This window comes from Elephantulus edwardii, unplaced genomic scaffold (genome assembly GCF_000299155.1).
Source record: "Elephantulus edwardii isolate Elephantulus edwardi_28Jun2011 unplaced genomic scaffold, EleEdw1.0 scaffold00134, whole genome shotgun sequence".
Classification (NCBI taxonomy): Eukaryota; Metazoa; Chordata; class Mammalia; order Macroscelidea; family Macroscelididae; genus Elephantulus; species Elephantulus edwardii.
Genome location: NW_006399884.1, coordinates 9,275,734 through 9,291,336, shown reverse-complemented (window position 1 = coordinate 9,291,336; position 15,603 = coordinate 9,275,734). Strand labels below are relative to the sequence as shown.

The window sequence follows — 15,603 nt, the reverse complement described above, 5'->3', positions numbered from 1 at the left end:
GGAGTTTAGGGCTGTTGTACACAGGGTTGCTATGAGTTGCAGACGACTCGACGGCACATAACAATAACAACAACACATGCTGCAGGGTTCTGAATTTCTTAGATCTAGCTGTGTATTCAAAGGATAAATCAGACCAGAAAATAATACACACATGGGGAAACTGGGCTTGGGATAAAGATAATGGGATAAGAATATCCCAGCAAAAATGAAGGCTATAGTACATAAAATAGTTGACTAGGGTGTCTAAGCCAGGACAGAGGTGTGCAAGGCCAAAGGGACTGAGTGCCATGGGCTGCATCACATATGGGGCTGAAAATGAAGGTAGAAAGAACAATCTTCTATGTATATGTAGAAACAGAAAATATTGCAGAAAAATTCTGATCTGCTTTGCATATAAAATAGTAAAGCTATCCTTTATAGAAAGATGCCTTGGTGGCATAATGGTTACGTGCTCAGCTGCTGACTGAAAGGTGGAAGGTTTGAGTCCACCCAGGGAGACATCTCTGAAGAATGGTCTAGTAAATGACTTAAAAAAAATCATTGAAAATTCTCTAAGCAGGTCAAAACCTGGTTTCACCAAGACACTTGGATGACTATGGGAAATGGTTTAAAGCTCATGAACAAGAACAAAGAGATGTACATTAACAGAATGGTTGAATGAATACCTGAAGGATCTGGTCTCCAGCGAGCAGTCTTCCATCTCTGGCGATCACTCCATCTCGGTACACTTCCTGGATGACAATGTTAATCAGTGGTGTTTCATTGCCACCCACAATGCTAATTCCTAACTGAATATAGGGGTTAGACCGGTGGATTTCAATTGTGGTGATTTCTCCTTCTGGTAATGGCTGTTGTACAGCTGCCAAATTAAAAATGAGAGAAAACAGATGGAAGGAAAAAATGTTTTAGATTTTATTATCTTCGGTAAACAATTATGCTAATGTATGATTAAAAACTAAGAAATATCCTAGATAAGAAACAGGAAGACCAAAATCAAATGAACATTCCACGCTATAATTGGCTAAAATTCTCCTCTTCCAAAAGTGACCAGCAAATAATAAAAAGCTACTATACTTTGGATCCCCAGGAATTTGATGATCTGAACAGAAACACTAGAGAAAGTTATCTTGTTGCCAAAGACATTGGGCTATGAAACAACTGTAAACAAATAGTTGGAGGCAAGGTAACAGCACACTAACTGTGGTACAAACCTTAGCCCATGGGTTTAGGGAGAGCAGTCATACCCAGCACCCAACAAGGCTTTCTCTGAGTCTTAGAATATAGAAAAGTTTTATTAGACCTCTGACGGGGGGAATTTAGCTTTTGAGCAGAATTTAAAATTTGCAAAATAAAATTATTTTGAAGTCAACATCACCAATATGCATACTCACGAATTATGATGCCAGGTTTTCTGATTTCTTACTGAGTGACTGTATTTTAATACAAATAGTCCAAGCACTAAATGGTTTTTGCCAACTGCACAACCCCTCCACATATTTGCTTCTGGTGTTTTCTCCCCTGTTGTTGTTATTGTATGTGCCATCAAGTCACTAGAGACTCATAGCAACCCCATGTATGACAGCTCTGTACCCTGCCCTATCCTGAGCCCATCTCACTGTCTCCAACAGACCTAACCCATTTCTCCAGCCAGTGAGTAAATCTATCTCATCCTGGGTCTTCCTCTCCTGTGCCGTACCTCTACTCTTCCAAGCACACTGTCCTTCTCCAAGGACTAGTCCCTCCAGGCCAAGTGCCTAAAGTATGAGAAAAAGCTTCAAAAGCCTTGCTTTCAAGGACAAACTTGGTTTTATCTTCTCCAAGACAGACCTATTTCTTCTCCTGGCAGTCCATGGTATATTTAATACTCTTCTTCAGAATCACAGCTAACAGGCATCAATTCTATGATCATTAGACATTGTCCACCTCTCTGATGACTGTGAAGCCAATGGCTTGGATCAGGCACACCTTAGTCTCCAGACTGACATCCTTGCTCTTCAATACTATGAAGAGGTACCTGACAGCAAAATTTTCCAATGCAATTCATCTTTTGCTTTCCTAACTTCTGGTGCCAAGATATATATGCACATGTTATTTCTGTGTAAAAGTTATTAAAAAGAAAATACTGTACACAGCCCTAGTGGTACCATGGTTAAAATACTCAGTTGCCAAAGAGTGGCAAGTCAAACCCATTATCAAAGGGAGAAAGATACTGCAACTTGCTTCCACAAACATTACTTTACATAACTAACATACATACATACATACATACATAACATAACATAACATAAACATTACAGCCTCTGTCTGACAGGGTGGGTATGAGTAAGCAAACAGTAGAATCTGGTTTCAAAAGAGTGTTGCAGTCAGATGCATGACCTTGGAGTTAGCTATAAACCCCATCACTTACTAGCTGAGTAAGCTTGACAAGTTATTGGAAGTTTCTTATCATATGGCGACAAGGATTACAAATCAGTCATCATATGCAAACTGCTCCACACAGTACTTGGCCCAGAGAAAGCACTTCATCTAAGCTACTCTCTGGGTTGTTCCTGATGTTTTCTAGTTTTATGCCAAGAAGTAAACAAGTGTCTGAACACACACAACCCCTGCCCTCCCACACTAACAACTAGTGGACTGTGTCAGAAAAAGACTAGAGAAGGGCCACTTTGCTCTAGTGGAGGAGCTAAGACATGGGTAAATTTTGTGCTAGATAAATTATACCACAATGAAGCTGTATATTTTCTTTTTCTTCCTTAAAAATAAGAAATATAAAGTATAAGCTGAGAGAATAGGAAAGCAAGCGATCAGCCTACAAATATCCTAGTCAGAAAACAGATCAAGTGCATGAACAGGAGGTCATGGTCACGTACTATCAGCTGCAGTGCCCTCCTCAAAGGCAGGGTTGTCGAAGCCAGGCTCCTCCGTCCAGGCAGCGAGAGTCTCGGGCGTCAGGTTACGCTCTGCTGGCACAGTTCCTGGCCCCAAACAGTCGGCCTCTGGTGACACAGTTCCTGGAGGGTCCAAGATGGTAGGTCCATTTTCACTCTCAATCTCTGTCTGTGTTTTACTAGTTTTCCTTTTCTCTAGGGCAACTCTCCGATGAGAAGCTCCAGGACACCTGGAAAGAGAATAGCAGGTGGCTTTCAGATGGTTTGAAAGGACAAAAAAAAAAAGAGAGAGAAAAGAAAAAAGACTTAATAGCTTAAAAATGTGTACAACACCAACAAACTTCTATGCAAAAAAGCACCTTACATATCCAATAAGTATAGAAATCTGAACTTAATCTCTACTTGAATTGAATTCTTACCAGTACACAAAGATAACATTTTTTAAGACAAAAAGCATAGGTGAATGTTCATTAAAATTATTAAAATAAGAAAAAATTTTTAAAAAATGAAAAAAATGTGTATATATATATACAAGTATATATACCTCAAAGAATTCTTCAATAAAAAATAGTATACAGAAGTGACTAAAACAATGGAATATACACACACCCCAAGAGTTGTTTCTGCACAGCAAGAGTTAAGTCTTACATTCTGATTACACAACCCTTTACAGGACGGAGAATGAACAGTCTTAGCTCTTCTGTGGTCCATGCCACCCACAGTGGTCAAGTTGATTCCAATTTATGGCAAACATTCAGCAGGTTTCTGAGCCTTATAAATACTTATAAGAAGCAACTGCCTATCTTTCTCCTGAGGTGAGGCTGGAGGATTTGAACTGCTGGCATTTCTGTTAGTAACATAACACATAATACTAGATAACCTCAGTGCTCCTGCCATATTATCTATTCATTCACCATTGGGTTGTGACATTATCTGCAGCTTCAAGTTACAACAAGGCACATACCCAAATAATTTACTGTGTGGTAGACATACAAAGATCATAACAAAATTACATCATTTGTGAAATGAAAATTTTAACAGCGGAATTACAGATATGACATGTAAGCTTGAGCACATTTATCAGAACTACTTGGGGCGCTGACATAGTCACTGGTGTTGAGGTGATCTGGATTCCCAGTAAATTCCCAGTAAGGCAAAGGAGACAGCAGAACTGCCCCATGTGGTTTCCAAGGCTGGAATCTTCATGGGCGTAGACGGCCTCACCTTTCTCACACGTAGCAGCTAATGTGTTCAAAATGCTGACCTTCTGGTTAGCAATCAAGTGTTTTAACCACAGTACCACCAGGAATTCTGGGGCACGTAGATAAATACCAAGAAATAACGATTAATTTGCTTGTATAGGTTTCTATGGAGCTCTGATAGCCTAGTGGCAAGAAGTTGCAATGCAATCCTGAAGGCACGCGGCTCAAGGCCACCAGCTGCTCCATGGGAGGATGGGCAACCACCTCCACCTCTGAAAATCTGCCGGGAGGGTCAGCTACGGGTCGGTTCTGACTCAACAGTACACAATAACAACAACAACATAGGCTGAAAAGGAAAAGAAGGAGCATTGGTAGTAGAATGGCTTAAGCACGAGGCTGTTAATCAAAAGGTTGGCTACTAGAGGAAAAAGATGAGGCTTTTGGCTCCTGAAAGGACTACAGTCTTAGAGATATGAAGGAGACATTCCAATCTGCCCTGCAGAGTTGATGGGATAATGGGAGTCATAACTGACTTGACAGCAGGGAATTCAGGGGAAAAGTGGGTTGGGATAGACCATACTAATCTTATGTATCTGGGACTGGATGGTTGAATTTTACAGTACGGGACACCAATGGGCCAACTGGCAGCATCAGTATGGATGGTGAAGAGACTGAGATAGTTAACAGTTTTAGTTTACTTGGCTCCACAGTCAACACTCTTGGTAACAGCAGCCAGGAAATCAAGAGATGAATCACACTGGGAAAGTCAGCTGTCAGGGACCTCTCAAGAGTACTGAAGAGCAACAACGTCAGGCTGGAGACTAAGGTGCACCTGATCAAGGCTATATATAGTCTTTGCAATTATGTGCTATGCATCCGAGAGTTGGACAGTGAATTGGGATGATAGAGCTGTGGTGCTGGAGAAGAGTGTTGAATATATCATGGACTGCTAGGAGAACAAACTGGAGAGGGCAAAGTGAGAATGCTCCTTGGAGTCAAGGGTTCTGAAGCTTCATGTGACATACTTTGGGCATGCTACAAGGAGGGACTGGTCCTTGGAGAGGGACATCATATTTGGGAGCATGCAGGGACAGCGTAGGAGAGGAAGAACCTCTATGAGATGGATCAATTTTGTGATTGGGGTGGTGGGAATGAGTGCATCGGAGACGGCAAGACTGGCACAGGACAGAGCAGCATTTAGGGCTCTTGTACACAGGGTTGCTATGAGTTGCAAGCAACTCGACGGCACATAACAACAACATTAAAAAGAGAAAACTCTTAGAGAACAACAGATCAGAACAGACTCACACAGAGAAAAATTTATGATCACAGATAATTCAGTGCTGTTCATCTGGAAACATTTAAAACAAAGAGAAAAGAAGAAAAGGTCAACTGTGTTGAGTGCCCAAATTGTACTGACCATTGACTAGCCAAAACCCACGTCCATTCTGACTCCTAGTGACCCTCCATCATGTTTCCCAGGCTCTAAATTTTTCTTTGCAAGAGGAAAAGGCTCATTTTTCTCATAAGAGTGGCTAGTAGATTCAAATCAAGACTTTTTGGTTAGGAGCCCAATGTGGAACTTGACCAGACCTCCTTAGTCTTGTATAAACACTCATATGTATGTTTTTCATTTCATCCTCACTTACTACTCACAACTACTCTATTCTTCCATTTTTACTAATGGGAAACTTAAGATGCATTGAACTAAGTTGATTATAGTGCAGGGGCAAAATTCAAGACAACTCAGATCTGATTTTAAAGGTTCCCCTGTGCCTTCCTCTAATTGAACCTAAATTCGTAAACATGATTTTTTTTCTGTTTCAAAAAAATGTAAATTTCTTTTTTTTCCACTAACTTGTTTCTAGAAATATAATCCTAGAAAGTTAGGAGCTAGAAGGACCTATAAGACAAATCACAATTGGCACCTGGGAAGTGTAGCAGGAGGCTAGTAAAGAGGATACTAAAAGTGAATAAGGGAGAGCAAGTGGCCTAGTGGGTAAGAAGTTTCACTGTCATCCAAAACTGTTCAAATCCACCCGCTGCTTCCAGGAGATAGATGGGCAATCTCCTCTTGTGCTATTTACAGCCTCTGAAATCATGCTAAAGGGTCAGTTAGGAGTTAGTTCTAATTTGATGGCAATGAACTTGAGTTTGAAAAGTGAATAAAAATGAAGAGGAATTCATCAAATATCTTAATCAGACCAGAAGAGGCCTGTGCAAGACCCTGCAGATGGAGGTGAGGTTTGAGACAGTGGGCAGTCATTACAAAGGGCAGCAGAGGCAGAGTTTATTGCTAAAGGCTGAGACCTGTGTCTCTCTAAGGAGGGAGCCCCAGATGCATGCATGACTTTAATTTACAAAAATAAAACTAAAGGGCTCTTGCAACAGCTAAGACTCAAGCTGTGGGATTGTTTTCTCTCATAAACGGCTATACTGTATTTTCACACAAATAATGGTGTGTTTTTGCAAATGGCAATGACCGCTAGCATTTCCCATGCATCCAGTGTGAGTGTGTACATTATTTATGTGGGCATGTTAAATGTGGGAAAATAAAAGTCATTCCATTCTTGTTATTTTAGCTGTCCTCATGGCAGGGCAATTATATATAAACAAACATGATTTATCCTATCCCGACAGCATCCTTAATGTTTTTCAACTGTGTATGAATTAATTCCCATCTCGTATGTATGTTATACTAGAACATACTATGTTATTATTAGTCTGGTCACAGTGGCGTTAGTAGAAGTAAAATAAATAATGTATGTCAAGTGTCAGCATAAAGTCAACCTTAATGAAACCTAAAGAATGTTTCATCTCAGAATAAAAAAAATAGCTAAAAATTAAACTGCTTGCACCACTAAAGGACAGTTGTTGTTATAGACCATTGAGTCAGAACCGACCCATAGTTGACCCTCTACCCGGTTTTCAGAGGCAGTTAATTGCACGAGAGGAGACTGCCCATCTTTCTCCCGTGGAGCAGCTTGTGGCCTAGAATGGCATGCCTTCGGGAGTTCAGTGCAGCTTCCTGCCACTAGGTCATCAGAATACCCTATGAAGAGACCGTTGTTGTTTGTATGTGCCATCAAGTCACCTGCAACTCATAGTGACCCTATGTATAACACTTCTAAACCCTGCTCTATCCTGTGCCAATATTATTGTCTCTGATACACCTACTCTCATTACCCCAGTCACTAAATTAATCCATCTCATCAAGGGTCTTCCACCCTCCCAAGCATGACGTCTCTCTCCAAGGACTGATCCTGCCTTGCAGCATGTCCAGAGTCGAAGCTTCAGAATCCGTGCCTCCAAGGAGCAGCCTGGCTTCACCCTCTCCAGCACAAATCTGTCTGTTCTCTTTGCAGTCCACGGTATGTTCAATACTCTTCTCCAGCACCACAGTTCAAAGGCATCAATTCTTCTTCTAGCATCTCTAGTCACTGTCCAATGACTTTCCAATGCATAACAAGTAACTGCAAAGACCATGGCCTGAATCAGGCATACCTTAGTCTCCAGACTGACATCATTGCTCTTCAGTACTTTGGAGAGGTCTCTGGCAGCAGACTTTCCCAACAGAACTCGTCTTTTAATTTCTTGGCTGCTGGTACCAAGAGTGTTGATTGTAAAGCCAAGCAAACGGAAGCTGTTAACAATCTCAATCTCTTCACAATCTATCATGATGTTTCCAAGTGTCCCAGTGGTGAGAATCTTTGTTTTCTTGATACTGAGCTTCAATCCATATTGAAGGTTATAGTGCTTGACCTTCTGCAGCAAGCACTTCAGGTCCTTCTCAGTTTCAGCAAGCAGGGCTCTGTCATCTGCATAATGCAGGTTGTTGACTGGTGGCATACCAACTGACATATTTCAACAAACAGACATTGACCTGGATGTGCTCACCAAGTTGTGCCAAGAAATCTGGAGGACAACCACCTGGCCAACTGATTGCAAGAGATCTGTATTTGTTTCCACTCCAAAGAAAGGTGACCTGACAGAGTATAAAATTATCGAACAATATCACTGATCACACATGCAAGCAAGATTCTGCTGAAGATTATCCAAAACGCCTAGAACAGCACATCAACAGAGAACTGCCAGAAGCGCAGGCTGGGTTTAGAAGAGGCTGTGGTACAAGGTATATTATAGCTAATGTTAGACGGATCTTGGCTGAAAGCAGAGAGTACCAGAGGAATGTCTGTGTTTCACTGACTATGCAAAGGCATTTGACTGTGTAGATCACAACAAACTGTGGCTGACTCTGAGAAGAATGGGAATCCCAGAACACTTGACTGTTCTTATGTGAAACCTATACTTGGACCAGGAGACAGTCATCAGAACAGAGCAAGGAAACAATGCATGGTTCAAAATTGGGAAGGGTATATGTCAAGGATGTGTCCTTTCTCCATATCTTTTAAATCTATATGTGGAACAGATTATCTAGGAGGCTGGGCTCTATGAGGAGAAATGTGGAATCAAGATTGGAGGAAGACTCATCAACTAAGGGACTATTGAGGTAAATAGAAAAGACCGTATAAAAGTATTATAAATTTGCATTCTTGTTTCTTCCTGGTTTAAAAGACAACTGCACGAAGTAATAATTATTATTAAGTGTTGATGGGGATTTGGTGTAAATTGTGATGAGAGCACAAAGAAGGGAGGAGGAACCAGTTACATACATAAGCAAAGTTTTTGTACACTATTAGAACAAAACTGTATTTATTCTAACTTCTTCCCCCTGTGTGACTCAGCACTGACTCACAGGTAACCCTCCACTGGGTTCTCGAGGCTGTAAACTGGGAGGAAGATGTTCATCTTTCTCCCTTGGAGCTGTGTGTTTGGAGTCTTGAGAGCCATAACCTTGGGCAGGCAGCATAACTTTCTACAAGCTAGGCCATCTGCGCTCCCTCCTTTAGGTCTAGTTGGTTTAGAAGTGTGGCCCAAATTGTCTGTTTTCCTGATGATCACAGTCTAATTCTGTTCCTTCCTAAAACTGGGGTATTGAAGTCTCTCATAACTTACTGCTGAATTGTCTGTTCTCTAAAGTTCCATTTTTGCTTTATAGATCTTGGAACTCAACTGCTAATCAAGAAGTTCTGGTGGAGCAGTGGGTTAAGCGTTGGGTTGCTAACTAAAAGACTGCCTTGATGGAAGCTCAAGGTTCCAGTGGGTCTTAGGGGAGAAAGATGGGCAATCTCCAATGTGATTAACAGCCTTTCAAAAACCTGGAGGATCAGCTAAGAGTTAGTTTCAACTTACAGTAATGAGGAAGTACAAAACCTAACAGACATCTATAGAGAAGTACACCCCAAAATCATAGATACAGCTTCTCCTCAAATGCCTATGTAATATATCCAGGAGAGAGCATCTGCTAGGATATAAAGCAAGCCTCTGTAAACATAAAAGGATTAAAATAAAAATTGGGAAATTCACAAATATGTGGAAGTAACACCCCAAATAACAAATGAGTTGTTGAAAGAAAGAAAAAAAAAATCACAAATGAGGAAATATTTTGAAGTGATTAAAAATGAAGATATAACATACCAAAACTTGTGGGATGCAGATGAAGCAATGTGGAAAATTTCTGTGTAAAAGTTCATGCTTAAGGGAGGGGAAAAAAGATCTCAAATCAAGAATCTAGTCTCCCTCTTTAAGAAATTAGAGGAAAAAACCCAAAACCAAACTAAACCCCAAACAAGCTGGGAGAGACATAAGACAGTAAATATAAGACATCATATATAAAAATTAACTAAAATTGAATCACTAACCTTAATGTAAGCCCTAAAATTAAAACAACTCTTAGGAAAAAATGTGTATAAACCTTTATAAAGGAGACTGGATTAGGCAAATTTCTTGTTATTACACCAGAAGTACAAACAAATAAAGGAGGGGGGGAAAAAGATAATTTCGATTTTGTGAAAACTGAAATTGATTATCCTTCTAAGGACATTATAAAAAAGTGATAACTCACAGAAAAAAAATTATCTGCAAATCATATGTCTGATGAAGAGTCTAGTACCCAGAACACATAAGAAATCTTTACAATGCAACACAAAGATAATAAAAACTTGTATATGAATGTTCATAGTGGCAGTATTCATAATGGTTAAAAAGTATTAACATACAAAATGTCTGTCAACTGATAACTAAATAAAAGCATACAATATTACTTAGTCACAGAAGGAACACTTACATATGCTAATAAAATGGATAAACCTTGAAATTATGCAAGTATATGTTTCTACTTATATGCAATGTCCAGCAGAGGTAAACCTATAGAAATCTACAGAGAAAGCAATTAGTGGCTGCCAAGAGCTTTGAGAGGGCAGGGGAGTAAGAATTAGGAGGGACAGGTAATGAGTACAGAAGGGTTTATTTGGAATGCTGACCTATGTTAGAACTAAAAAGTGGTAATCATAGTTCAATTTGGTAAATATATTAAAAAAAACTTAACTATTTTAAAATAGTAAATTTTATGGTATGTTAAATTCCTGAAAAAGCAAATGGCTAGAAAGAGCTAGGTACAGTGGGGCTTCTAAAGAGAAAAGAAGTACATCAACATTGACTAATCTTAACATGACTGACTGAAACAAAAGTTTAGTGGTTCAAATCTGCTATCTGCTCCTTAGGGAAGCAAGCTTCCATGAAAAGTATAGTCTTGGAAAACCCATGGACAGTTTTATTCTAATAGGGTTGCTACATTTGCAGTGAAAACTACAATTTGTGTCTCTGGAGGTCCAAATCTATTAGCGGCTCCAAGGCAGAAAGAAATGAGTACTCAGACTGGGATTTACCCAATGGAGGGTCACTATGAGTTGGCTCTGATTTGAGAGCAAGTATGAGTAAGTATATTTCCAGTCAATGGGAAAGTATGTGCATTCCCTGATAATTAAGGACATATCTTTTCATTTTTTTCTTTTTTTTGCCAGCTGAGTATCTTCTTCAAATTGCTGACTCAAATCCTTTGCCTATTTAAAAATTGTATTATTTGTGCTTTTTTGAGTGGCAAAAGAATTATAGCACCCTGGATACTATATTCTTACCAGATATAGTGATATTTTTGCAAGTATATTTCTTGGCATTTTGTGTGTGTACCGTCAAATTGAATTTTCATTGTTTTTGTTCAAACAGTCTTCTAGGTCATATAGCCCTGGTGTGTCCACTTGCCATACAGAGGTAACCTGTGGTCGCTGTGAAGCTGAACACTGTGACACTGATGTGTCAAATGTGATAACGGTTACCCATGGTGGATAGCGTTTGGTGGTACTCCCCAGTTGAAACAAGCTTGGAAGCAGGAGTGGCATCCACTTCTGTAAATAGCTTGCCTCCGGAAACCCTATGAACTTGGAGAAGGATGAAAGTCACGCACCCAAGTGTCGAGGACTTTCGTTTATAGGGTCGCTATGAATTGCCTACGACTCAATGTCACTTAATAACAACAACAACCACCATCAAATCGGATCTGACTGGTACAGGAGGAAATTGCCCCTCCTTCTCCAGCAGAGCATCTGTGTGCCTCTGGGATTGCAGTGTAGCTTCTTGCCACTAGGCCACCAGAGCTCCTTCTATATTTCTGGTTTTCATACAATATATGGAAAAAAAGAGAAAGAAAGAATTGTAGTAGGGGCAAAAGACCTAAGATTTAAATGTAACCAAGAGATTTTTTTTTTTTCAAATTAAAGGCAGGCCAAGATGTTAGGTTTGCATCAGGTACAAGAGTCTAGCAGGCTTTACTGAATCAGAGTCAGAGGACAGCCAATGTAGTGCTACAGAGGGAAGTGAGGCTAAGAAAATTCTGATGGGTTACCCATTAATGTATTGTATCAAAGGGTAGATAATAAGCAGGAGAGGGACCAGGACTGGAAGGTACTCTTATTATTAAAAAAGTCTACAGAGGGTGCTAGGGTTTAAATTAGCTAGGCACTTGGTGGCTGAAGCCCACTTATGATTATGTGACCCTGAACCACAGCCACAAGGTGGTTAAAAGGTAATGTTACGCCACAACCTTTAACTTTACTTAGATAGCATGCGTCATGGGGCATTTCCTTTGTTTTACTTATCAACCTGCTTTCAGCCAGGTTTGGTCCACAAAAGATGTTTGGTCTGGCAAAGACGTCACTCTGAGGACTATAGTGCAACTGACTCAAGTCATGGTGTTTTTCAATTGCTTCATCTGCATATGAAAGTTGGAAAATGAATAAGGAAGACAGAAAAATAGAAGCCTTTAAAGTTGTCAAAGAATACTGACTATCCTATGGGCTGCTACAAGAAAAACAATTCTGCCTCAGAAGTGTAGCTGAGGACTCCTTAGAAACAAGTGTGGTGAGACTTGATCTCACATACTTTGAACATATTATTAGGAGGGCCTGGCTCTGGAGAAGGACATCATGCTTAGTAAAGTGATACGGTATAGATTATCAACATCAAGAAAACAAAAATTCTCACCACTTGGCCAACATGCAACATCATGACAGATGCAGAAAAGACTGAAGTTGCCAATGATTTAGCTTTGTTTGGATCCATAATCAATAATACCCTTGGTACCAGCAGTTAAGAAATCAAAAGATGTGTTTATTGGGAAAATCTGCTGTCAAGAACCTCTCCAAGGTGCTAAGCAGCAACAATATTTTAAAGTGCATCTGAGTCAAACCATGGCTTTTTAATTACTTCCTATGCACTTGAAAACTGGACAATGATTAAGGATGACAGAAGAGAAACTGATGCCTTTGAGTTATGGTGTTGGAGTACTGTAATATACCATGGGTTGCCAAAAGAACAAACAAATCTGTTTTAAATAAAGAACAACCAGAATGCTCCTTCGAGATAAAGATAGTGAAACCTCACCTTGTGTACTTTGATCATGTTGTTAGGAGCCAGTCCTTAGATATTATTCTTGGAAATTCAGAATAAGATTTGCCTAGTAAAGGGGGTGGGGGAGGGGCGGGCAGGGCGGTGAAACACTGTATAACAATGAAAGAATTTATTTTTATTTCCAAAGAAAAAAAGCAAACTGGGTAGAAGGGGAACAGGGAGGAAAATGCGTAACAATGAATGAATAGAAATCAAAGTTCTTTATAAAGTTTCATTAAAATCTAATTGAAAAAGAAATCATTCTTGGAAAGGGAGAGGGTCGGCAAAAGAGAGGAAGATTTTCACCAAGAGGGATATACACAATGACTTAACAGAAGACTCAAGTGCATCAGAGATGATGATGGCACAGGATAGGGTTCAGATCCATTGCTCATAGGGTTGCTAGGAGTCATAGTCAACTTGATAGCACCTAACAACAACAACAAAGTAGAGTAAAACTTTCAATGAGCTGATGATACAAAGTGGCTGCAATAATGAGTTTACACATGCCTACTGCGCATGGGGTTGTAACTAAATACATGGCACCTAACAATGACTTTTTTTACCAGAACTTAGTGTGCCAGTTTTTAGGAAGAAAAGGAACTAGGCATCATCCAAAATTTTTCTTATTATGTCCAAGCATCTATAAATACACCTGTAAGGAATGCAGGTAACTTCTCTCAAGAGTTAGAGTGTTAATTTTAAAGTAGTCTTGCCTCACTCAGCCTCCTCTGATCCTCCTCCTGCCCCAAAAGATATTAATCCATCTGACAAACAAGGAAAAGAACATCTCATTGATGAAACATCTAATGTAAGGCAAATAATATCAATATTCTGCAGATATTTTAAGTGGAACAATCCTTTTGTTGTCATGTCAATTCTGGCTCAAAGCTGACTTTTCCTTCTAATAGTCAAGTGCTGTGGTGTCAGAAACCTTGAAAATTGGTTTTTCTATCCATTGCATTAGGCCCTGTTGGAAGCATGGTCTCCAGCTACATTGATGGCATGCACAGGGTCGTGCAAAACCATCAACAGCTATGGGACAAATATAAGTGCTTTCCACACAGTAGAAAATTGTGGTGGAGAGAGGGAGAAGAGACTGTGGCAAGGTGTAAACAGAGGAACCTTGGAGATGGAGCCACAATATAGGTTTTGCATGCTGGGTGACTGAAGGAAAGCTGACTTGTAACTGCTCTGACATTAAGTTTGCTGGATGATTGAAGAAACCAAAGGTGCATCTATGCTGCTGAAGTAACCCCAGATTTTCACTACCTAAGGAATTGTACCTTGTTAATCTGGCTTGGGACTGCTGAACTAAACCTGAACTTGTGGTATTTTGTGATATTTTTTGCCTCCCCAACTCCCCAACCAATTTCCCTAATAAATCCCACAACTGGGAGTCAAGTCTGTGAGTCAAGTTTCAATGAACATTGGACATAAAGATTCATAGGATAGGGGCAGGAGCATGTAAGGTAGATGTCTGACCATGTAGCTATTTGTTTGATACTATGGATATTAATAATGGGGACAGTTCCCCTTTATAAAGTTGGCCACTCCTACACTGCATCTGCATCTTTCACAAGTGTTTAACTACTGTACTACCAGGGCTTGTTTACACTTTTACAGTTGCTAAAACAAGCTACCAAAGCGCTATGCAAAACATGTATATCACATGAATATAACGCTCATGAATCCAACAGCTTCATGTTGTATCAGTAGGTATCAAACAGCATACTCCAATGCAATTTTTAAAGTTTTGTTTTTAACACGTGCAGATACTGCCTTGGCATCTGTATCCCATAAACCACCTTCCATATAAAGGCTAATGCCTGCTCTTTCCTCTTACTTGGCCACTTACCTGTTTTTCAGATGTGCCTCTAGGTCACAGCGCTGCATGACGTCTTGGCATGCTGACGAAAACGGGCACAGAACTAGTAATTTGTCTAGAAGTTTATGGACAAGAATGCTAGATTTCTTACACAGCTTAAAGTGAAGTCTTGTGCGGTCTAGGGGACAAAAGTCCTTCTCCTGTAAAAAGTTTCTGAGGCACTTGTAGCAGAAGGTGTGACCACAGGGTGTATCCAGGGGCTGCAGTAGAGGCTGAAGGCAGATGTGGCAGACGAGATCATCATCCACTTCATTCTGGTAGTTGTATAAGTGGTTCTCTTTTGTCCAGTGCTGCTGGCCGCACTCAAAACACAGCGGGTTTAAGGAGGAGGGCTGCTCCACAGAAACCAGCTCATCGCTTGTTGTCCCCATTCTGGACCAGCTGATGATGCCTGCTTCCTCACACGGGAAACAAGCATATAAGGCTTTGTTTCCTTACTAGGCGGTGATGGATTTGCCCAAGATCCTGGTCCACGTTTTCTAGATAAACAAACCAACCAAAAAGTTAATTAATATGAATCAAGATACCCCGAGAGTGTTACTATTAGTTTCCTTCATAGAAGAAAATGAAAATTTAGATCAGATAGTAAATTTCTGACCAAAACCCACTGCCATCAAGCATATTCTGACTCACAGCAAGCCTCCAGGAGGAGACTGGCCATCTTTTTCCTGAGGAGTAGTTGGTGAACTCACACCACTGACCTTTTGACTACCAGAGCAACAAGTGATAAAGTTCATTATCAGAGATCAGAGCTTCTGTGATAAACTGTTATGTGTTGAGT

At 40.1% G+C, this 15,603-nt stretch overlaps 1 protein-coding gene across 1 annotated transcript in view; it reads right to left on the bottom strand.

Annotated features, from left to right (window-relative positions):
* The window catches only part of LNX2 (ligand of numb-protein X 2), a 35,550-nt gene extending 20,357 nt beyond the window's left edge, over window positions 1-15,193 (bottom strand). Inside the window, exons 1-3 of the mRNA XM_006894077.1 lie at window positions 14,793-15,193; window positions 2,871-3,118; window positions 666-859 (exon numbers count right to left, since the gene is read on the bottom strand). Coding sequence (XP_006894139.1) covers window positions 666-859; window positions 2,871-3,118; window positions 14,793-15,193 — 843 coding nt within the window. The remainder of the gene's footprint in view (window positions 1-665; window positions 860-2,870; window positions 3,119-14,792) is intronic.
* Window positions 15,194-15,603: the final 410 nt, after the last annotated feature.